This window comes from Leucopleurus acutus (genome assembly GCF_964270905.1).
Source record: "Leucopleurus acutus genome assembly, chromosome: 3".
In the NCBI taxonomy this organism is placed as follows: Eukaryota; Metazoa; Chordata; class Mammalia; order Artiodactyla; family Delphinidae; genus Leucopleurus; species Leucopleurus acutus.
The window spans coordinates 17,738,933-17,764,462 of NC_139145.1; the positions used below are offsets into that span (position 1 = coordinate 17,738,933).

A 25,530-nucleotide genomic window follows, 5' to 3' on the forward strand; every position below is an offset into this window, starting at 1 on the left:
TAGACACTGGTGAAATTCAGGTGCTGTAAATATAATTTTTCCCTGACTGAGATAACTGTCTTGTAGTCAGCACCTTCTTTCATTCACTCTCTCATCACTACTACCTTTTTCTCTTTTGCCTGAAAAGAAGTATCCCCAACAGTTTTCCAAGGTAACCATTTGTCTGTGCCCCTATCCCTCCCCCAGCTCTCTACATAACCTTGCTTTATTAATATTATTTTCCTTTGCTCTTCAATATTTTCCTCTTTAAGAACTCTTTCCCCCAAGCCTCTCCTAATAGAAAAGAATCTTTTATCACTCCACTGCTAAAAAACCTTTGCTGACTCCTTACTGCTTAGAGAGTAAAGTCTAAATTTTTCAGCATGAGAGTCAAGCCCTTCATCTTCTAGTGTGAATATGCTCATCCAGTATCAGTTCAGTCTCAGGTCTCCTCCCTACTATTTCTGAAGCCATTCAACTCTTCTGTCTCTCTTTTTATCTCCCCACAGCTCTGTGGAAAATGATCCCTTTGCCTGAATTTCCACCCAGTTCCTGTCTGATGAAGTCTTATTCATCCTTTAAAATTCAGCTCAAATGTCACTATCCCCTCTGGATAACACTCTAGTAATATCACTCTGCTCCAAAAGAATAACTCTTATACTACACGGTATTTTGATTACACCTGTCTGCCTTCCCAATAGAATGTAATCTCATTCTTTAATTCATTTAAGCATTTATTGAGATACTGTGACATGCCAGGCCCTGTGCTAAACCCCAAGGATGTAGAACTGAATATCTTAGAAACACTCTGATCTCAAGAAAAAAAATATATATATATATTTTTGCGGTACGTGGGCCTCTCACTGTTGTGGCCTCTCCTGCCACGAAGCACAGGCTCCAGACGCACAGGCCCAGCGGCCATGGCCCACGGGCCCAGCTGCTCCGCGGCACGTGGGATCCTCCCGGACCGGGGCACGAACCCGTGTCCCCTGCATCGGCAGGTGGACTCCCAACCACTGCGCTACCAGGGAAGCCCTCAAGAAAATATTTTGTGCTAGAAAAACAAAGTCTTAAGCTTTGATATAATGTTTAGAAGGCATATAGTCTCTGAATATAGAAAGTGGTATTTATTTATGTAAATTGATCATAATAGCAAGACATAAAAAGAAAGAACACTTGCAATATACTTAAAAAGTGGTAAAATAATACATTCTCAGTTCAAAGATCTAGTTTCCTTTTCTAGTTCTTCTGGAATTGTCAATCCCTAAAAAACATAATAAAATTCAATCTACCATCCAACTATGAAGAAATCTGTCCCTTTTTGACTACCTAATCTTTTCCTAGGGGAAAAACCTTGACAGTATGCACAATAACTTCTCCCCTTCCAATCTGGAAGGAAAAGACTTTTGAACCCACCATTTTTGAAGATTATACATGCAAAGTACTAGCCTTCCTCTGAAGAACATTCAGTGTTCTTCCATGCTCGCACGTGCAAGTGCATTCTTCAGTTAGCTATCTTCTGAGATAAAAATGGGCAGCAAAAGCGTATTTCATTTCAGTAACCTTGAGATATGTATAAAGTCTAAGAATACTGCATATACATTTTGGCAAGAAGCTATAACGAGTTTTAAATACCTTAAAACCATATGCATTTTCAGGGGATTTTCATAAGAAGACCTTCTAAACTCAGTAGTCCTAGGTTATGGAATTTTTTTATACCTGCCTTATTCCTCAACAGTAAAATAAAAGTTTTATTGTTCTGGTTTGTCAAACTTGACCACTTTGGGATTAAGGGTACAATATTAACTATGTAATTGTGAACAAGTTTACATTTCTCAGAAAAACCTTAAGTACCTTTTCAATAAAACACACCAAACATCTATCCTCTTGTGTGGAATAACTATCACTGTCTTATTAGAAGGTGACATTTAAGTTTACTGTCAGCCATCATCTGACCTATTTGTATTCAGATGTATTCTAACAAGTTTTCAAGAAGAGCAACCACAGATACCTGGCAGTACACTAAAAAGCCAAAGCATTTGATTCTTATTTCCAGTATAAAATGGTGTCAATTGTGTACATTACACTGTGCTTAGAAAGTTATTCACAACACATGGCTCTCTTTGGTAGCATATTCTGTAGAAAGAACTGCTTCACGATGACAGTTTTGTGGGAGAAAATGAGTCTCTCCTTAAACTCACTTATTTTTCTTCACTAATAGTTCTGGTTTCTCTTTTAAAATAGCCAAAGGTTTCAACCAGTTGAGTTGCTGCCACCTTGGTATTAAACTTTAATAAGCTAAGCTTTTTAAGCCACATAAAAATTTCATCAAGTGCTTCTCAACCTTAGGAAAAACGGAAGGAGGAACGAAGGTCAGAATACCACTCTGCTACAGCAGCGTCTGGAGAAGAATGCTTAGGAAGTCTGCGTGCAGTCAGCCGCAAAACCAGTTCCCGTTTGTGGCCTGCGCCAGATGGTGACTATGCTGAGTCCTTCATCACACACAGGCCCCATGGTGGGTGCTAATTAAAGCAGTACCGTCAAAGAGCAGGCTCCTGGGACAAACCATTTGCTTTTTTCAAAAGTCCTTGAGATGCACTACATTCAAACCAATATTTTAGGGTTGTCAAGAACACCCTTTTAGAGCTACTCTTGATCATTTTACTTTCACTCTTTCATGATGGCAATATATTTAAAAAACACCTTTAATTTATTTTAAAAAGGAGTATAGCATGCTACTTAGTTATATGAAGTTAATAACAGAAGGAACAGATGAAAGAGTTGAAAGAGGTGACTTGTTGCTGGGAAACAAGAATTAGAAGGAGGAGAAGACTGGGCAAGGAATCAAGCTTTGTGGTTTAGACAAAGGTGCAATACTGGACAGACATAAGCAAAAAAAGGAACCTCAACCTAAACCTCACACTTTACACAAAAATTAATTCAAAATGGATCATGGACTTAAATGTAAAACTTTTTGAAAAAAATTAGAAAATCTTTGGTATCTAGGGGTAGTCAAAGAGTTTTTTTTTAGACTTGCCAGCAAAAGCACAATTTATAAAAGGAAAAACTGATAAATTAAGCTTCATCAAAATTAAAAATTTTGCTCTTCAAAAGACCCTGGGAGAAACTGGGAGAAAATATTTGCAAACCACAGTTCTGACAAAAGGCCTGTATTTTGAATGTATGAAGAACTCTCAAAACTCAACAGTAAAAAACAAACAACCCAGTAGAAAATGGGTAAAAGACACGAATAAACATTTCACTGAAGAGGATATACAGGTGGCATTTAGCACATGAAAGATGTTCAACATCAGTAGTCATTGGAGAAATGCAAATTAAAATCACAAAAGAGATATTACTATACACCTATCAGAATGGCTAAAATGAAAAATACTGACAACACCAAATGCTGTCAAGGATGCAGATGAACTGTATCAGGGATACATTTCTACTGGGAATGTAAAATAGTACAGCTGCTTGGGAAAAGAGTATGGCAGTTTCTTACAAAATTAAATATGTGCTTATCATAATAACTCAAAAAATTGCACTCTTGAACATTTATGCCAAGGAAATGAAAACTCATGTTCACACAAAAACCTGTATATGAATGTTCATAGTCACTTTATTTATAATAGCCAAAACTGGAAACAATTTTGTTAACCAAGTTATAGTACATCCAAGCCATAGAATACTACTCAGCAATAAAAAGGAATAAACTATTGACATATAACAATTTGGAAGGATCTCAAGGGAATTACGTTAGATGAAGAAATCCAAACTCTAGAAGTTAAATACTATGTGATTCCATTTATATAGCATTCTTGAAGTGACAAAATTACAGAGTGGGGAACAGACTAGTGTAGTCAGGGGTTATGCAGGGGTGTAGGAGAAAGGTGGCTGTGGCTATAAAAGAATTTGCACAAGAGATCCCTGTGATAATGGGTCTGTATCTTGACTGTGGAGGTGGTCACCTGAAACTGCACAGAACTATACACACACCAGCACAAGTTTAACTGGAGAAATCTGAATAAGATCAGTGGATTTTATCAATGTTGATATCCTGGTTGTGATATTTACTGTAGTTATGCAAGATTTTACCACTCGGAGAAAATGGGTGAAGGGTATTTGGGATCTCTCTATATTATTTCTCATAAACGTATGTGAAATGACACCTACCTCAAAATAAAAAACTAACAAATGTAAAGGACTGGTATTCCTGACAAAAATGCATATAACCTGGATCTAATCATGAAGGAACATCAGACATCAGACAAGCTCAAATCCAAAACAACTGGCCTGTACTCTTCAATAATGTCAATGTCATAAAACAGATTAAAAGAGACGTGACAACTGAACACAACATACAATTTGACTGGATCAATCCAGGGTTTTCTTTGCTATAAAGGACATTATTAAGATAATTTCACAAAACTTAGAAAAGGTCTATAGATCAGATAATGATATTAATGTTAATTTCATTATTTTGATAATCATACACTGTGGTTATATAAGAGAATGTTCTTGCTTTTAGAAAGTACACAATGAAGTATTTAAGGGTAAAGGGGCATCTTATCTCAAACTTACTCTCAAATGGTTAAAAAGGAAATATGGTAAAATGTTAACAGCTGGAGAATTTGGGCAAGGAAATACTTTATATTACTCTTGCAACTTTCTGTAAGCCTGAAATTATAAATAATAAAAATTATCATGATAAATATTTTAAAGATGTACAGGATGCTGCACAGAGCCTGGCACACAAATGTTCAATATATTATAGTTTTCAGATACTTTATACATATTTTCAGATGCAGAAACAAGTTGAGAAGCTTAAAAAACTGTGCAAGAGGGACAAGGGCAAACTGGTGGTAAGGTTAGGATTTGAACTCCACACCAAAGTCTGTGCTCTTTTCACTAGAATGAGGAAGGATGAAAATTTCACACCCCTCCATGGGGACTTAGATGTACTCTGAGGAGAGGATGGTGTTATATAAAAATTGTCTTCAAACCACTCTCCAAGCAATTTACTTCTTAGTGTCCTAGAAAAGCATAGGACTGGTAATGGGACCTAATACCTCAAACCTGGCTCCAGGGTAGATATTCTATATATAGCACATCAAACAAACTAAGTAATAAACTCACGGAAAACCATCTGCAAGCCCTTTACTACAGGGCAGTATATTATTGTCTTTTCTGTTTTTGTTCATTCATCTGAAATCCACTGCGCTGGTCAGTGGAATTTCTAGGATGACTATCTAGATATATCTCTTCTATTGGTCCTTCCCCACCTCATCACTGCCCCATGGCTAAGCTTAAATAGGACAGATAATTTCTTTTTAATTTATTTTTTCTGAATAGATAATACATAGTTCAAAATTCACATAGGAGAAAAATTTCACATGGAACAAAAATATATATAGTGAAAAGTCTCCCTCCCCCACCCTTCCAACTCCCCTGCCACTGACAGCAGATGTTACCAGCTTAAAAATGCAACTTTGTAATATTTCTTCAAATTACCAGAATTAGCGAGATCACACTATGATATTAAGTTAACCATTTACCTGGAATATTCCAAGTGATCACTGTAAATTTAATAATTTCTCCATTTAGGTATTTCAAATATCCTTAAAATACTTGTATAGATATGTTTTCAACATATTAAAATGACTGAGGGTTACCACTTTTTTTAATGAAAAAATATTCATATTATGTATGATTACAACAGATGTCTATGAATTATGGCCAGTAAGCATCAATCAATATAGAGTACTGGTAGCTCACCTGGTTCCTGTCCCGGGCATTTGTGTACCTGATCTTCTGAATGAAGTAGAATATAAGCCATGCTGAAGAAATAATCATCAAAACAATAAAGGATATTGACACGAAGACTAGAGAGCCACGGCTGAAGTTCTTTGGCGGCATTCGAGTTCCAACTGCTATTGTCATTTGTACAGAGATGTTTTTCTCCAGGTAACTCAAAATATCCTTACCCCTCAATTCTGTAATCATGACAGCAATAATATCTCCAGTGCCTGTAATGTAAAATAAATATATATACTCAAGTGACATTTAAAATTTATAGAACATCAAATATATAAAAATGCTACTTAGCAAAACTACTGTAATTTTTGCTAATGGCAAGGGTTTTCAGATTCAACTTTTCAAATGAAATGAAGTTGCAGTTGGGTATGCTGGCACCAAGTGGGAACAGAAACTTGTTGTGTACTACTTAAGACTTAAACGCACTTAAAGCATAAAATGATGGCAGTGTTAAGAACCATATTAACTTATCTTACTACTATATTTAAAAAACAGATTAAATCAGCCAAATGTAACAAAAGATGGTACACAGCATTGTATTATACACCAATAGAAATGTGATAAAATCATGGCAGGTTTTCACTGTAAAACTTTTTCCATCTTAAAATGTTCTTTTGAGAGTCCCAACTCCTTATAAAAAGGTGGAAAAGCATTTATAGTACAAAAATTGGTATTTTTTACATTAATTTTTCTTACAAATGTTTATGGAGCACCTATTGTGTGTAGAACTAGCACAAGGAATAGAAAGAAGCAGAAGTACAGGATATACAGTTTTATAATTTCACTGACTTAGGACACAAATCTGATAATAGAGTTCCAACAGCAAAATGCCAAATGGTGGTATCTTTGATCAATAACAGTTGAAACTAACTTTGATCCTATGTGTAGGTCAGACTGGAGGAAGGTTCCTTTTTCATTTACCCCAGAAATCTTGTGGAAATCAAACCCTTCCTGAGAAATGCCCAAACTTTAAAACTCTGGACTAGTCTGGCATCAAAATATTTGCTGCTTCTAACAGCTGTCCAGAGGTTCCGCTACAGCCACTATCTAAGTTACTTATAAGGATGTTTGTAAGTTGCTCTCCTAGTCGTCCAGTTCTTTCAATTACATAAGCAGTAATACAGTAAAGGCAAGTGACTCTCTCTCCTATGCACAGCATGAAATTTCTATCCCTTTCCTTCTCCAGAAAGGGAATAATTTACCACTTTCTTTTAAGCAAAAAGAGAAGCCTTTCTATCACCAATCCAGCTGTCAGTGATCATCCTTTCATAAGTGAAGCTGCCTGTGGCAACATGCAACTTTTACAATAGGCCTTCTTCAAAGAGCCCCGAGACTGTGGGGGTCAAAGGAAGGAGAACAGACATTTTATTTTGGGAAAGAGAAAATTATAACCATTTACTTAAATGTGAATAAAGTTTGTGCATATAAATGTAAACCACCAAAACAAAATCAAAACCCCCCAAACTTGCCCTTTCGAAGGCTTCAATGACTACTACTACTAAATATTTAGTTTATATGTTTCATTTATCATATTTAACTAAAAGGACTATCCTTGTACAATGTGCAGTCAAAAGACCATATACAACTGAAAATAAATTTAATAATAAAAAGTTTTAAGAAAAGTTTAACCCAATGGAACATACACCTTTGTATAACCTTATTCAAAATTGTGCCAGTCATTTCATCAGAATTTATCAGCAGTTTATCAGAATACTGATTAAAAATCCAAAAACAGAAAGAAAACTGCAAAATTAAAGCAAGCAACAAAGTTAACTCTAATTATCTTTCTGAAGTAAGAGTTCTGATAAGTCAGAAAAAAATCATAAAACGATGCTAAACCATTTAAAATTTCCATTTAGAAACCTTAAGTGCTTTTAAAATGTTGTTCAACAGGCAATGATCTGCAGTATAAGATACCAGGTATGGCTATAAAGTAACTGAGACGGATCCCACAAACAACACATGACAATCAGTCTCATTGCTTTATAATCACACCAGGTACAAATGGTTTTAGAAATCAGTTCTGAGGCTCCCTCTTGAAGACTCAAGCTGGAAAAGGAGGTGGGAAAGCTGCACAGGTAGCCAAGGGAACCAATCCATGTAATGTCATTCATTCAAACAACACTAAATGAGCACCACCTAATTTCAATTGGAAAGCTGTTTGGGAGAAGAAGCATTTAGTTATTTCAACCATCCCTTCAACAGTATTTATTGAGCATATCCTATCATCAAGGCTCCTTAATGTTCACTTTGCAGAGAGAGTGGAAAATTATCTGCTGTGAAATAGTAGAAAAGATACATATTGGTCTCTGTTCCTGGGACAAAGCTCCTAAAACCCTTGCAACTTCCTAAGTGACAGCACTAGGAGTATCTTTTGTTCTAATATTAGGTCTCTGACCTTGGTTCCTGACACAGAGCTCCTAAAAGCCTTGGAATTCCCTGGGTGATGGGAGTGTCTTTTGTTCTAATGAGGTGAATCTTGGCGGGCTCCTGGATAGCTGCAGGATGCGGGCAGGTCACCAGAGAGACCAAGCCATGAGGAGAAGTTTGGACCTTTCAGCCCCACCCCTCAATCCTCTGGGGAGGGAGAGGGACTACAGATGTGAAGCCTGCATAAAAATGCCAAAGTATGGAGGTTAGAGGGCGTCCACATTGGTGAACACATGGAGGTGGTGAGAGGATGGCATGCCAGAGAGCCCCTTCTCACACACCTTGCCCTATGTACGTTTTCACCTGTATTCTTTATTATATCCTTTATAATGAATCAGTAAATGTAAGTTTTCCCCTGAGTTCTGTGAGCCATTCTAACAAATTTTTGGACCGGAGGAGGGGGTTGTGGGAACCTCAACTTACTGCTAGTGGGTCAGAAGTACTGGTGACAACGTGGGACTTGCAACTGGCTTCTGAAGCGGTGGTGTGGGGGGTGGGATGTCTTGTGGGACTGAGCCCTTAACTTGTGGGATCTGATGCTAACCCCAGGCAGACAGTGTCAGAATCAAATTGAATTACAGAACACCCAGCTAGTGTTGCTGAAAATTGCTTGGTATGGGGAAAACCCCACAAACATTTGGTGACCAGAAGCGTCGGAAGTGAAGTTTTCCGTGTGAGTAGTAAAAGAGACACAAAAGAGTGCTTTTTCCTTTACACCTGCTCTTGATTACATGAAAACTGCATCTGCTCTCAAAGAGCAAAGGACAATTTTAAAGGGACTAGAGAGAGGAGCCAAACACAGGTAGTCTCATGATGCTACTACAATGGAGGAGACTGGGAAGAGTGACAGGAAAGGAGACTAAAACATTGCTGGTCAAACAAAGTGAAAAATAATTACAGCAGATCATCAGAATACCAGCAAAGGCATTAGTCTCAACCATTTTAGGTCGTAAATCCCTTAGAGAATCTGATGGTAGGGCACCCCCTTCTAATTTCAGAAGAGGTTCACAGACTTCCTCATTCCCCACCCATAAAAGGTGATCTGGGCTCAAAGAACTTAATTTAAGGATTGGCTCAGACACTTCACTTTTAAAGACTGTGAAGCCTTGGCCCAGCTTCTGGGGTGGGGTGGGGTGGGGGGAGGATATTAATGCCAGAGAATATGTAAGCTCAGGATAAAATTAGGGTTAGATCAAGTAGTGACTGATAATGAGTTAAGAACTAGTTAGACTGTAACGATGTGAACATTCAAGGAAAGATGACAAATATTTGGAACATTCATCACCACTCTCACATCTGAAGCCCTTGGCAAACAATACTAATAAATCATGAATATGGCCTCAGAATCCCATGCATTTCAACATGCCCAGCAGCCAGGATTAATTTGCCAGAGATGCCAATTAAGTAAAAACCTAGTTGCGATACCTGATTTCACCTATTTTATTGAAAACTTTCTCCATTGTTATTCTTTAATGTGAATCTGTTTCCTCTGCTTGAGTATGGCTACTTTAATAAACAATTCTATTCTTCTTTTGAGAATTTTCAAGCCTACAGTATAATTTCAATACTATATGAACACTCATGCACTTTATATTAGATCTGTCAACTGGTAACACTTCACCTTTTCTGTGTGTATTTATTTTTGCTGAACCAATTGAGAATAAGTTGCAAACGTCATGACATTTCCTTCTTAAATACTTCAGTATTATCTCCTAAGAACAAGGACACAGTTCATTTATCATACTCAAGAAACTGAACTCTGATATGACGTTGTTCTGCAACATACTGTCCACATTCAAAATACTTCTGATTCTAATAATGACTCTGAGAACTGTTTAGGTTAGTTGAGTACCCAGTACCTAATCAGGATGTGGGTACTGTGCATAGTTGTCTCTTCTTGTTAGTCTCTTCTGATCTAAAACAGGTTCCTCAGTCCCTTTTGGTCATTCACAACATTAACTTTTTTGATGAGTCCAGGCAATATGTTTTAAAAATGTTCCTCAACCTGGATCTGTCTGATTGTTTCCTCATGATTAGATCTCCAAAGTAAACATTTTTGGTAGGAATGCTACACAGGTGACATTATGTCCTTCTAGTATGATACATCAGGAAGCATATGTCGGGTTTTACCTTTATTGATGAAGGCGAATTTTATCACTTGGCTAATAATAATCTTTCATTCAATGCTCTGAGCACCCACTAATGCCCACCTGAATCAGTTACTATAATAGTGTTTGTAAAATGGTGATTTTTCTAACACTATGATTTCTTCTACATTTTGTAAAGTGGTTCTGTACTCAATATTTTTCTACTTATCTTTTTTTCCTACTAAATAAACAGAACTTCTGGGTTGGCATTTTTTCTGTAAAAAAGAGTCCCCCTCCCCGCAACACTTAGCACTTCTATTTTTTAATGGGAAAAAAGGGTAAGTGGAAAAATATGGTAATGCTGCTATAATCCTGACTACAAAATCCATTTTCAGGGGCCAAAAAATGAACCTCAGAATTAACCTCCTTTGGGCTCTGAAGTCAGGATGTCTAAGTTCAAATTCCAGCATGATACTTAACCTCTCTGAACTTCAGTTTCTTCTTTCAAAAAATGATATTACCTGCAGGCTTCATGGCCGATGCTCAATAAATGCTACAGCTTACTGAGCTTATTCTACTTGTATTATTATTACTCATGGAAAGTAGAGGAAGGCATTCTTTGGAGGAAACCACAAAGCCCCCACCACAATATTTTGGAACTCCTATTCTAATTTCTCCCACCACCTTGGGAAACACTCAGGTATCTGCTGACCAACACAATCCTCCTGGCTTCCAAGAGGATTTGAGCTTCAGCTCAGGGAGTCCCCGCAGTTGGGAAGTATCAGAAATCACCATCCTCTCCCCTCAACTGTCTTCGTCACCCTGCTCCTGAGAATGACTCTCAGGGCAAGCCCAATTCAGCCGGGCAGCTGATACTTTAACTCTAGAAAGGCAGATACAGGAAAAGAGCAAATGAACTGTTTGAGGCACTAGGCCACAAGTGGAGAAAGTGCTTTTACTATAAGCTCTTTCACTTTTGTACTATAAGCTTACCTGCAAAATCCCATTTAGCAGAGGTTTTATGCCTTAATAGATGAACTTGTTTGTTAAGTTCAAATCAGCTGCCAATGTTTTAAGGAATTTTAAAGCTCTTAAATAATTTTAGGAAATTTCCCATAAAAAATAGCTCAGGGGAATGCTGCATTCCCACATTAAGTGTCTGCAATGATACTTTTATAACTTCTGATAGTGGCATCAGTTATTCCTATAGAATTCAATGACCTCTTTATATGTAAAGTAGAACACCATATATTGTAAGTGAAAGAGATTAAAATTTCTTTAAAGTTCTAGAATGGCTGCTGCTGAAGGAAAAGGTAGGTGTAGGTCAGGGATTTTCTGTACTAACCTACCAGTCACATTGCACAGACTGGCTGAGCCCTGTGTGCTTGTGCCTCAATGAATCTGCTCACTTATGATCTGAGGGCTTCTCTTAACTCTCACTTCCACTGACTTAAGTCTTTCTCAGATGTTAATCTACAATACTTTCACTTATTCAAACGTAGTATATTCACTTGTGTCTTCACTGACCCCTTAAAGAATTCAAGGGAGAAAAAAAGATGTTACATTCTATTATGAAATGAATACAGCAGTAATTCTGATCAATGTGGATGACAGGTTATATCAATTATATATCTCCTACTGAGATTTGTTAGTGGTTTTTCTAAAACACATCTGTCATGTCATTCCTCTGTTCAAAGACTTTCATGTGTCCCTTCCATCAACTAAATAAAATTCAAACTCCTTGACACTCAGGGCATTTTGGGAGGCAAATGGACCTAAAGGTAACTGATAGTCATGTGACGGTAGACACTTCTTAACCAAATGAAACTGTCAAAGTGACTGAAATAGTGGCTTGTGATCTAAGTAGAATGCAAGTGTGAAGTGTGGAGGAGGATAAGTGGGAGAAAACAGAGAGAGAGCCCAAGGAACAGGAAGCTTCAACAAACCCAAATGACAGGAGAGGGAGAGAAAAAGAAGCAACAGTCGGAGAATAGGACACTGGAGTTGAGACTCCAGAATACAAAAATTCCAGGAAATAATGAGGCCTAGGTTCCTGGTGAGGTGGAATGGTCAAAGGATCTGAGGAAAGAATTTTAGGTTTGGGTGTTCACTCTCCATAAGGTCTGAAGTTGGCCAGGATGATTGCAGGACCATGTGTGGGTAAGTCTGTCAGGAGTCAAGGCCTCTGAGAAGTGACAGGCAGGGAAGTGAATGACTGTGATAAAGGAGGGACACAGGGTATGGAGCAAGAGAATGAAAGGTGAAGTTTTGTCATTGTGGAAGTGCACTGGTTTGAGAGCAGCTGTACTGATTCAAGAAAATGCCAGCACCATGGGTATACAGCTGATGCCCACAAGGTTCACAACACTGACTAACTTGAAATTGTGCTGAAGTTTGAACCTAAACCTCCTGCCCCGAGGCTGACATACAGGAGCTCCATGTGTGAGCCACTGAGCGATTCCAGAGTTGCTTGATAATTCCTGATGATTCTCAACTGTAGTTTGTCCTCAAAAAGAACAAGGGTCTACTGAATCCTTGTTCTTTTATTCCTTGAGTAGGAAGTTCTTCAACCTCACACAAGTGGAGCAAAGGCTCAATGCCCAGCACTCAAATGTCAGTTTCTTTTCTTATACTATCTCCTGCCTATATGCGTTCATCAGGTAATCTCTACATCATAAAAAAGAAAAGATCACAGGAGCAAAGACCAGCATGGAAAAGAAAGCCACTTTCTTCCTTCAATGTAGAGAGGCAGAAAGGTAGGAAAGTAATGAGGAAGACAGCACCAGACACTAAGAGAGTCATCAAATCTTTTAGATAGAAGAGCTCTTAGGGGTCATCTTCAACATAATACAGTAACACCCTATAAATCACTGACTCTTTGTAGGTAACTGGTTCTGTCCATGGGTAGTTTTAAGTATTAGAAAGGTCTTTTTTATAACTAAAATCTTGATTCCTAAGTGCCCATTCATGGCTCTTGGAAGCACCACTGAATAAACTGTATTTCATTTACTGATGGTGTAAAATACCATCAACTGTAAGGTGCATCATCACTGTATCCTGTCAATAAACTGTAAGATGCCATCAAATATAAGAAACACCTTCTAGAATCAATGAAAATTCCTCTTCTACACAACAGTCCTTCTGATAGTCAAAGACATCATCTTCCCTGGGGCTCCACCTCAATCTTTTCTCCATACTAATTATTCACAAAGTCCCAAATTATTCTTTTTTAAAAGATTTTTTAAAGAATCTAACATTTACAAGTTAGAAATATCATATAAAAACCTTTCCCCCAAACCATTCAAGAGTAAGTTACCAGCATGATGCCACATTACCCCCAAATATTTAGTGTGTATTCTACAAACAAAAAACCATTTATAAACAGAGTACAACCATCAAAATCAGGAAATTAACACTGATACATTACTAATCTAAGAGTCCATTCAATTTACTCAATTTCCCAATAATGTCCTTTATAGCGGCCCAGATGAGAGCCATGTATTGCATTTAACCGTCATGTCTCATTAGTCTCCATCAGTCTGGAATAGTCTCTCAGACTTTGCTTGATGTTCACGACCTTGACACTTTTGAAGTCTACAGCCCAGTTATTTTGTATAATGTCCCTCATTCTGGATTTATCTGGTGTTTCCTTGTGGCTAGACTCAGGTCATATACCTCTGGCAGTAACATCACAGAAGTGATGCTGTGCTCTTTTCAGTGAATACTCCCAGGTGGCGCAGTTTTGATATATCCCATTACTGGTGACATTCACTTTGATCATTTTGTAAAAGAGATGTCCTCCAGGCATTTCCACTGTGAAGTTACTCTTTTTCCCCTAGTAATTATTAAATATTCTGTAGGGAGGTATTTCGAGACCAGGTAAGTATTCTATCCCTCATCAAACTTTCAATTTATTTTACTTTTTAGATCAGTATGAAGTCATAGTTACTATTTTTTTTTTTTACTTAATGGTCTAAAATACTATCATTATTCATTTTGATGCTCAAATTCCAAACTGTGTTTGATAAAACACGTTTATAGACTTTTTCCATCCTGTTCTTTTTTTGGACATCATTTTTCAATGTCTTTTTCAATTCTTTCAACAAAGAATGAATACTTCCAATATCAAGAGCAGTATGAGACTAATGTCTTCCTTCATCTGAATATTATGTTCACAAGGATACAGGCCAAGCCTTCAATATATTTTTTTAGCAGCCATGGCACATGTTAGCATATGCTGAGCTTACATGATTGAAGGTTCCCAGCTGTCCTCCACTTGAACTGTTACTTAAGCCACGTCACCACAAAACCTTGTTACTAACTTTTTTTAAACCCATTTGCAGGCTGACCTAATGAATACTTTCTTTTTGTTGTTATATGTTCCAAGATCCACCTAGTTTTGTGTCATTTTCAAGTTAAGATACTTATATTTATGTTTCTTATAAGTTTTTTTCAATTTAAAAAAATTTTATTGAAGTATAGTTGATTTAAAATGTTGTGTTAATTTCTGCTGTATAGCAAAGTGATTCAGTTATATGTACACATATTCTTTTTCATATTCTTTTCCATTATGGTTTATCACAGGATATTGAATATAGGTCCCGGTGCTATACAGTAGTAGGACCTTGTTGTTTATCCATCCTGTATATAACAGTTTGCATCTACTAATCCCAAACTCCCAATCCTTCCCTCCTCCATACCCCCTCCCCCTTGGCAACCACAAGTCTGTTCTCTGTCTCTGTTTCATAGATATGTTCATTTGTGGCACATTTTAGATTACACATGTAAGTGATATCATATGGTATTTGTCTTTCTCTTTCTGACTTACTTCCCTTAGTATATTAATCTCTAGATCCATCAGTGTTGCTACAAATGGCATTATTTCATTCTTTTTTATGGCCAAGTAATATTCCATTGTATATATATACCACATCTTCTTTATCCATTCATCTATTGATGGAAATTTAGGTTGTTTCCATGTCTTGGCTATTGTGAATAGTGCTGCTATGAACATAAGGGTGCATGTATCTTTTTGAATTATAGTTTTGTCTTTATATATGCTCAGGAGTGGGGTTTGCTGGATCATATGGCAACTCTATTTTTAGTTTTTTGAGGAACCTCCATATTGTTTTCCATAGTGGCTGCACCAATTTACATTCCCACCAACAGTGTAAGAGGTTCCCTTTTCTCCACACCCTCTCCAGCATTTATTATTTGTAAACTTTTTAATGATGGCCATCTGACCAGTGTGAAGTGGTACCTCATTGTAGTTTTGATTTGCATTTCTCTAATAATTAGTGATGATGAGCATCTTCTCATGTGCCTAGTGGCCATCTGTATGTCTTTTCTGGAGAAATGTCTCTTTAGGTCTTCTGCCCATTTTTCGATTGGGTTGTTTGTTTTTTGATATTGAGCTATATGAGCTGTTTGTATATTTTGGAAATTAAGCCCTTGTCAGTTGAACCACTTGCAAATATTTTCTCCCAGTCTATAGGTTGTCTTTTCATTTTGTTTATGGTTTCCTTTGCTGTATAAAAGCTTATAAGTTTGATTAGGTACAAGTTCTTGATAAAAAATTTTTAATGAGTGGAGAAAGAAAAGTTAAGTACACAGTTAGGCATTCCAGCCAGGGAAGATTTAAGTTGAGAAGAAAGTAATTTACATTAGCTTTCACACCAAGCACCAGCACTCCAAAGGCCTTACAATATGTTACTTATGTTTAAGAACTTCTAAGTCTGAGAGCTCAGTGAACTGAACAATTAAGAAAATGGATGGTGGTTGGTGTCAGCCAGGTTTCTCGCTTTTGGAGTGGGAGTTTACAGGTAAGCAAAGAGAGAAAATTAGAATGATCTATGTAATGTAATGCATTAGAATGTAATGGATTAGAGTTGGAGACCTAAGTATGAACTTATTCTTAGCTTAATATAGATGCAAATGGTTATATGTAGAAATATTTATAGATATGTGTATATACAGGTATTAGTATACACACATATATTTCCTTGCTCTGTCAACTGGGAAGGCCCAGAAGCAACAGAACCTTAGTAGTAACAAGTACACCTAATACCCAGAGCCTGGTTTCTAATATCATTCTCCAATAAATGGAAACTAGGGTTCCTCAGAGAAATGGCTGATTCTAGGACTGGGACAGGAAATATATACAAGATGATCCTGTAGCATCTTACAGAACCAGAAAAGAAGGAAGTCCTCAAAAAAGCAAAACAAACAAAAAACCAACACCCATGGTAATGGCAACATGTCAAAGGACACAGGAGTCAACTGAAAGAACTCTCAATGGCCAAAGCTGAAATAATTTGATCAAAAAAATAAGTAACACTGTATTACAATACAAAGTATAAAATAAATATCCATGAGTCCATACTGATACATATAAATGACTGAATAAATTATAAAGAGAGAAGAGATGAATCATCCAGATGAAATAATTCCAAGTAAATATGTAATACTTTACCCTAAGGAGGGGAAGTCTAACTCCCCACTCCTTAAGTGTGGGCTGTGCACAATGACCTCCTGAAGAGTGTTGCATGGAAGAGAGAAAAGAGAAACTTTATTTATTTAATTATTATAATTTGTTTTGGCTGCATCAGGTCTTAGTTGTAGCACACAGGATCTTTTCGTTGTGGCACGCAGGCTTTTCTCTAGTTGTGGCATGCGGCCTCCAGAGCCCGTGGGCTCTGTAGTTGCAGCACAGAGTCTCTCTAGTTGTGGCGTGTGGGCTCAGTAGTTGCGGCGCGTGGGCTTAGTTGCCCCACGGCATGTGGGATCTTAGCTTCCTGACCAGGGATTGAATCTGCATCCCCTGCACTGGAAGGCGGATTCTTAACCACTGGACCTAAAGAAGTCCTAAAAGAGAAACTTTATAGTGGAGAAGCCTGACAAACAGCCAGGTGGTCAAGGTCAACATCAACAGTGATCACTCGTATTGGTAGTACATGATATGATATGATGAGAATGACACTTTACCTCTGTGGTCTTCCTCCCCAAACCCATATCCTCAGTCTAATCATAAGAAAAACAAACAAATCCCACTGAAGGACATTCTACAAAATACCTGAACAGTAGTCCTCAAAAAACTGTCATAACCAAGAGGAGCCTAAGGAGACATAATGACCAAATGTAATGTGATATCCTGGATGGGATCCTGGAACTAAAAAAGGACATTAGATAAAAACTAAAGAAATCTCAATAAAGTATGGCCTTTAGTTAATAATAATGTACCAATATTGGTTCATTAAGTATAACAAATGTACCATACTAAAGTAAGATGTTAATTATAAGAGAAACTGGGTGCAGGGTCTATGTGAATTATTTGTACTATCTTTGCAATTTTTCTGTAAATGTAAATCTGTTCTAAAAGGTTTATTTTTAGAAAGAGTCATTCTATAAAAGGGAACAACTCATCAGAAAAAAAGGAGGCTAGAAAACAAACAACACTTTTAAAGTGCTGAAATCCAGAATTCTGTATCTGAAGTCCTTGAAAAATGATGGCAAAAAAAGACACTTTCAGGTAAATGAATGATGAGAGAATTCATCACAGCAGATCTGCACTGCAAGAAATGATTAAAAAAATTATCTATATTGAAAGGGAAATGACACCAGATGGAACTTGTAACTGTAGAAAGAAAAAAAGAACACCAGAAATGCTTATATGTGAGTAAATATAAAAGCCTATCACTTTTCCCTTCATCAGTTTTTCTGTTGCCATTACCCTCACCAACAAAGGATCTCTTTTCATTCCTCCTCTAAAGGCTCTGTAGACTTAGAATTTGACAGTAGGTAGAAAAGCCCTCCTAGGGAGAGACTGTCTAGAAACTCTGGGGGATTTTATACTGTTACAAACATGGAGGGGTGCCTCTGGCATTTAGTAGGAATGGGCCTGGGAGGCTAAACATTCTGTAAATACAAAGGACAGTTCTGCAGAGCAAAGAATTATCCTGCCCCGATATGATTCACATCCCACCCCCTGAAAAACCTAAATTGAGGAGCACTGTAAGGCATCAATTAAGGGGTAAGTAGCCTCACCAGACCTCTGACACATGCAGCCAGGCTGCATCATCTTCCTTAGCAGCTGTGCCTGTGGGACTAATTCTGAGCTTGCAACTGTAAATCCAGGTCATCATCATATGAAAAGCAACCAAGTAAAAAATGTCTTTTGTCCTGTAACCTATGGACCTGATTTCTAAGCCAGTATTCTAAACCCCATGCAGATCCTTTACATTATTTTAGCTTCTTCCTCTTCTGTTGCTGGAGAGGAAAGGATAAGCACAGGCAAGATAAAAAGGCAAATCAAGGGGCTTCCCTGGTGGCGCAGTGGTTAAGAATCTGCCTGCCAATGCAGGGGACCACAGGTTCGAGCCCTGGTCCAGGAAGATCCCACATGCCGCGGAGCAACTAAGCCCGTGAGCCACAACTACTGAAGCCCGCAAGCCTAGAGCCTGTGCTCCGCAGCAAGAGAAGCCACTACAATGAGAAGTCCACGCACCACAATGAAGAATAGCCCCCACTCGCCGCAACTAGAGAAAGCCCACGCAGCAACAAAGACCAAACTTAGCCAATAAATAAATAAATTAATTTAAAAAAGGCAAATTAAGTGATGAGTCCAAACAATTTACTCAGGATGCTGAGCCTGCAATGTCCGTGTTAGACAGGAAGGCTAGAAGATAAGTTGTCTTAAGTATCTGGCAGAGGGAGGGGCTCTCCACTTCCAGAGAAATAAAGGACAAATTTAGAGCTTATAAGAAATGTTTTTAAACAGAATCATCAGCAGTCATTTTTTTAAAAAGCTGTTATTTTTATTTATTTATTTTTTTTGCAGTACACGGGCCTCTCACTGTTGTGGCCTCTCCCGTTGTGGAGCACAGGCTCCGGACGTGCAGGCTCAGCGGCCATGGCTCATGGGCCCAGCCGCTCCGCGGCATGTGGGATCTTCCCAGACCGGGGAACGAACCCGTGTCCCCTGCATCGGTAGGAGGACTCTCAACCACTGCGCCATCAGGGAAGCCCAAAAAGCTGTTATTTTTTAAAAGCTACTGCTTATATGTTTCAGTGTCAGATTTTTCTTGATAATTATGAATTTTTGAAAAAGTAGATGGATCATATGGAAGATACAGAAGAGATATATGCAAACTCAGGCCAAAAGATACAATTAAGACTCTGTTTCCTGCTATAGCAGTACATTTAATGCAAGCTCAACCTTTTCTGAGGTAATTAAATCCATATTCAATTAGAACCTAAAAACTTTAAAACAGTTAAAACAATAGTATGACTATTATATTGATATTATAATGTATTATTACATATTAATAATATATATTATTAAAAGCCCATTTTCTTGATGGGCTTTAGAATAAAATAACAGATTGACACTAAGTGGCCCCAAATTATGGATATTTAAAGATATTTTGCAATATGTTTGTGATTTATCTTTGTTTTCATAAAGTGTGAATTTTTACTATTCACAAAGTGATTTATTCTATATTTTACAAAGTGTTTTTTTCTATTCATTGCTAGATAATAGATATAGAGCTATATACTTTTTTTTTAAAAGAGAATATGATGGGAAAAAGGTGAAGAGCTATTTAACTAATTCTATTCAACCAGCCAAAGAAACACTAAGCAGCATTTGATACTGCTAACTGACATAAAGATAGAAAAGCAACATTATTATTTGGGTACATGTTTATCTAAATTACTTCATCTTCCTATTAACAATGAAAAAAATGTCCACAGATTCTTACAGACATACAAATAAAACTATAAAAGAGATCTCCAATTTGACAACGATCTGACACAATTTATGACTGTTAAACAGTAAAGTCTATATCAATTTTTAAAAACCAGGAAAATAAATCTTTAACTTTCAGACAAATGTGTATTATTTTAATGTGCATTATTTTAAACTATCCAAGAGCCCATAACTTCCCCCTTTACACTGCCACATATCTGTTCACTACAAAGAACTTATTCTGCCAACTAGAGGTAACAAATAAAACCACAAATTGAGCGGTCTTTCCTGTCAGTTATGTCATGGACACTACGCCAGAAAAGATGTCCTTCAGTCACCAGATGAAGGGCATTCATTAGAACAAACGTGAACAAGCTCCTGAAACATCATCAACAAAGCAAGAAAATGAAATACCTATACTTAACAATGTGAAATTTAAAAATTAGTTATAAAATATATCCTTAAATGGAAAGAAACCTTAACAAAGCTAAATGTCTTCATGAAATCATTTCAATGTAGCACATACTTATTTTGTTCAAGGTATTCTGCTGCCCACTGCAGAGAATAGAAAGATAAGACACAAACTTCAACTTAAAGAAACCCGCAGTCTTCTCTCTACTGCCAGTCTAGTATGCAAATGATGACAACATAAAAGCAAAAGGACAGTACTGTCAAGAGGTACAAAAAGACACCGTGAAGACTGCAGGGGCCTTGGATAGTAAACTCACTGAGGGTGTGACCAGGGGTCTTTTTTTCAACTCTTACCATTTCGTATTAGTTCATGTCACAATGCATAGCACAAAGGTTTCTTTTCTTAAATGAAGGGTGGATAGAATTGACATGAGAGCAAGGGAGGACTAAAGCATGGATCTTTGGGTCTACCCCTTGAGATGTGGAGTTATAGGTCACTGGGGGAATCTAGTGACTGATGGAAGGGTCCTTGAACCTCATGTAGAAACAGGAAAAGAAGGGGCTCTATGGAGGGAGAGAGAAGCAGTGACACATTAATGAGCCAGGAAAACAAGTGGTTCTCAGAGTATAAAGATTTTCTATGTTGTCATCCTACATAATAGGGATTCATGGCCTTCCAGAGAAATAGATTTAGAGACGAAAAAGGTCTTCCCACACAGTAGGCAACGTGGCCTACATCACAGAGGAGGTCAGTGAAAAATCCGAGACTAAAACCTAGTTTTCTTGTCTTTACCTATTTCTCAAAGCAAGATCTGTGGGCCAGTGGCATTAGCCTCACCTGGAAACTTATTAAAAATACAGAATCTCAGGCTATACCCCAGACCTACTGAATCAGAATCTGTATTTTAACAAAATTTCCAGGGGATCCACACGCACATCAAACTTTGAAGAGTATTCCAGAGCACGTATCTAGATGTGAAATTACTGGATCACAATGTGTGAGTTCTTTAACGTATCAGATGGTGCTAAATTTCTCTCCAAAGTATTGTTATCAAGTCACTGTCTCATATTATTCTTTCTAATTTTCTGTGTATCTAATTACAACATAAAGCCATTTCCTATTGCTCTTACATTCCATTTGCCTTACAAAAGTTCCATTTCCTAAGAATATATCCTCAAACTCTATCCCTAAATTTCCTTATTTTTGTTGTTGTATACTAAAATGTGATAAAAGTTACATGGTCAAATAAATTTAGGAAACCATAGGTTAATCAATTAAAACAAGTCTTTAAGACTTCTCAGAGACCTCATTATGTTTATTAGGATAATAGTGGAATACTTTTCAAGCATTTTCCAAAACTTATTTTATCATTTACCTTTTTTCTCCATGGGTCATCTATGGAACATATCTGGATACACTAACATTTCAAGGAACACAGATGGGAAATCCATGTTAATTTATAGAGAATTCCCTCCTTTTTTAAACAAAAATCATTAAAAAAGTTCAATTCCCTCTCTAATAATCCCCAGATCTTCTCATACTTAAAAGACTCTCATTCTCGCTACTTCTCTGTGGTTCTGTGTATGTAAAATAACATCACAGAGGAAGAAAAACACAATCTGCTCAGCTGAATTTCTCCCTATTCATTTTTCATGTTTTCAGTAAGAAGAAATCGATAAGGTCCAAAATTTCAAAGTTTTTCTTACCTCTAAGGCAGCTGAGGAGAGCAAACTGTCACCTGCTCTGAGACCTAAGCAGAAAAACCAGTCTTTTTTTAAAAAAATTTTTATTTGAGTATAGTTGATTTACAATGTTGTGTTAGTTTCAGGTGTACAGCAAAGTGAATCAGTTATACATATACATATATCCACTCTTTTTTAGATTCTTTTCCCATATAGGCCATTACAGAGTATTAAGTAGAGTTCCCTGTGCCACACAGTAGGTCCTTATTAGTTATCTATTTTATATATAGTAGTGTGTATATGTCAATCCCAATCTTCCAATTTATCCCCCCACCTTACCCCTGGTAACTGAAAGTTTGAAAAACCAGTCTTGAATTCAGTGTTCCCACACACGATGTCCTGCAAAATCAGACTGACCCTTAATTTCCTTTTGGTTTCCCTGAAGAAATGAAAAGTGATCTCTGGATAGTGAAAATCACACGTTCTTTCTATTTTATTCTTTATAACTTTTCTTTAGTTTCAGTTTTTCTACAATGAGCATGTGTTACTTTTGCAATTACAAAAAAAAATTTTTAGTTCTTAATTTGAAGGGAAGAAAACAAGTCAGAGCAATAAAATTTAAATCTGTCTGCATTATCCTATCAAGATACACACAAAAGTATCAATGACCCTCAATTAGGGTGAGATCTTTGCAAGATAACTGTCTGAAATCGATTATGTGAATATTAACTACATGATTAAAATGTTAATTCTTGGGCTTCCTGGGTGGCACAGTGGTTAAGAATCCTCCTGCAGGGGACACGGGTTCGAGCCCTGGTCCGGGAAGATCCCACATGCCGTGGAGCAACTAAGCCCATGTGCTACAACTGAGCCTGTGCTCTAGAGCCTGTGAACCACAGCTACTGAAGCTCGTGCGCCTAGAGCCTGTGCTCCACAACAAGAGAAGCCACCACAATGAGAAGCCCGCAAACCGCAATAAAGAGCAGCCCCCACTCGCTGCAACTAGAGAAAGCCCGCACGCAGCAATGAAGACCCAACGTAGCCAAAAAAAAAAAAGTTAATTCTTTAAATAAGTCATTAATCTTTAAAATTTTTATGAATGCAGAATGAAAGTTTATCTAGGTTTCAATTTTAAGAGAGTGAACTGGTGAACTGAAAGACCATCAAAAAACCTTTGTCTAAGCCTCTCTTCTGCTGGCCCTTGCCTGCTTCAGTCTCCTGGTCTGTAAGTGGGAGAGTACCTGTACCATACATGGTTATGGTGAGGATTGGCTATGAAAATATATAAAAAGGGGGCTCCTCTACATCATATGTCATCAGAGAAACATAAATTAAAACAACCTATTACAACGGCCAAGATACAAAAACTGATAACACTAAATGCTGGTGAGGATGTGGAGCAACAGGAACTCTCATTCACTGCTGGTGGGAATACAAAATGGTACAGCCACTCTGGAAGACAGTTTGACTGTTCGTTACAAAACTAAACATCCTCTTACCATACAACTCAGCAATCATGCTCCTTGGTATTTATCCAGGGGAGCTGGAAACTTATGACCACATAAAAACCTGCACACAAATGTTTATAGTGGCTTTATTCATAATTGCCAAAACCTGGTAGCAACCAAGATGTCCTTCAGTAGGTGACTCGATAAACTGTGGTATATCCAGACAATGGAATATTATTCAGCACTCAAAAGAAATGAGCTATTAAGTCATGAAAAGACACAGAGGAAACCTAAATGCATATTACTAAATGAAAAAACCCAGTCTGAAAAAAGCCCAGGTTTTGCTGGGAACATAAAATTGCTCTAAAAAATAAATTCTATTAAAACCCAGAAAAGCTCATAGCCATATAGTGCCTGCCATATACACAGCAGTGCTCAATAAACTGCAACTATTGTTATTAAAACAGGTACATTAGAAATATCCTAAATGCTTCGACAAGAAATGAAGAAATATTACTACTGTAATTATAATACTTACTAAGTCAGTTTCAACATTTATCCTGATAAGATAAAAAGCATCCTTCTCAAACAGGTAATCCTTAAGAATCCATGACATAACTTGGATGAATGATTCTAAATCTAATATATTATTTTTCAAAGTTATCAAGTAAAATGTAAAATGACTAAGGATTCAGTCACAGCCAGTTACTTAATAAGTGCAAGTTTTACAGGCTTTTATGGTCATTATTTAAGAAAAAAGTTCAACTAAAGGAAAAAAAGACATGCATCTCAACAAAGAAATGGCAATACCAAAAATAAATATAATCATTGAATTATGTTGGAAATGATATGGTTTGAGCAAGAGGTAGAATTCCTACCTATAAAGCAATCATTTCTCAGAAGAAAAACAAAGTCTACAGTTTCCTTTTTTTGTTTACCTGGATGAGTCATGGTGACTGGCTCCTCTTTGGATTTATTATTGTAGATGACTACAGCAACTGCATTGTGGAAAGCAGCCCGTGATATTTTCTCTTTAAAGGTGCAATTTCCCCTCTGCAGCAAGGCAATCCACTGTTTGATGTTAGGAGGGACAAAGAACCGTGTTTGAGGATCACAGCCCAGATGATCAGCAACTAAATAGATGAGAAAAGAAAAAGAAAACAGACATTAATTTTTTCCTCAAGTAAATAAAATCAATCAAGTCTTCATCAAAGTGCTCAACTATTCTCTGGATACCATACAGCTCTACAGCACTTCAAGCAGCTCACTGCCAGCAGAGCTATAAATACATCCACAAAGGACAATGCAATGAATCTGAATCTAAATCTGCACAGGGAGAGAGATGCTTCATTAAAATGTTACCTGTAATGCAAATTAAAACCGTGAAAAATTCTGTTTAACTTTATAGATTGACAAAAATATAAAAGACTGATAATATCCAATGTAGACTGGTGAAGAGAGGAGGGAAAAAACGCAAATACAGAGAACCCCCCAGAAACCCAAGTGACTGAGCTACCCTGACTTTTGCTCATTCATCTGCAGTTACTCATCTCTTGATCCCCATCTCCCACCATCACCACAAGGAGACTGATTTTGCTTGGGGTAAATGAGGAAGCCAAACTAAACTTTGGTTCAGTTACCCAGCAGTCTTGTTGAAATTCAAGCATGCTTGAACCAATTTCTCAGTAAGTGTCAAAGGAAATTAGAAAAGTTCAGGCCTGTATTTGAAAGTTTAAATTAGCTAAAATAACATGAAACTAGAATTAAGATGTTATTCCTCTAATTTATATTTACTGGTAAATATTACCCTACAGTTTCACATTAGCATACATATATTAACTTACTATATCCACTTGTCTAACAAGATACATAGAGACACCAAAACTATCCCTTGGGACAATAAATTACATGGTCATTGTCCTAGATTTGG

General features: G+C 37.2%; 1 protein-coding gene across 1 annotated transcript in view; it reads right to left on the reverse strand.

The window, feature by feature from the left end:
• The window catches only part of RNF130 (ring finger protein 130), a 108,166-nt gene that overhangs the window by 54,035 nt on the left and 28,601 nt on the right, over positions 1 to 25,530 (reverse strand). Inside the window, exons 2-3 of the mRNA XM_082837156.1 lie at positions 24,539 to 24,733; positions 5,758 to 6,008 (exon numbers count right to left, since the gene is read on the reverse strand). Coding sequence (XP_082693282.1) covers positions 5,758 to 6,008; positions 24,539 to 24,733 — 446 coding nt within the window. The remainder of the gene's footprint in view (positions 1 to 5,757; positions 6,009 to 24,538; positions 24,734 to 25,530) is intronic.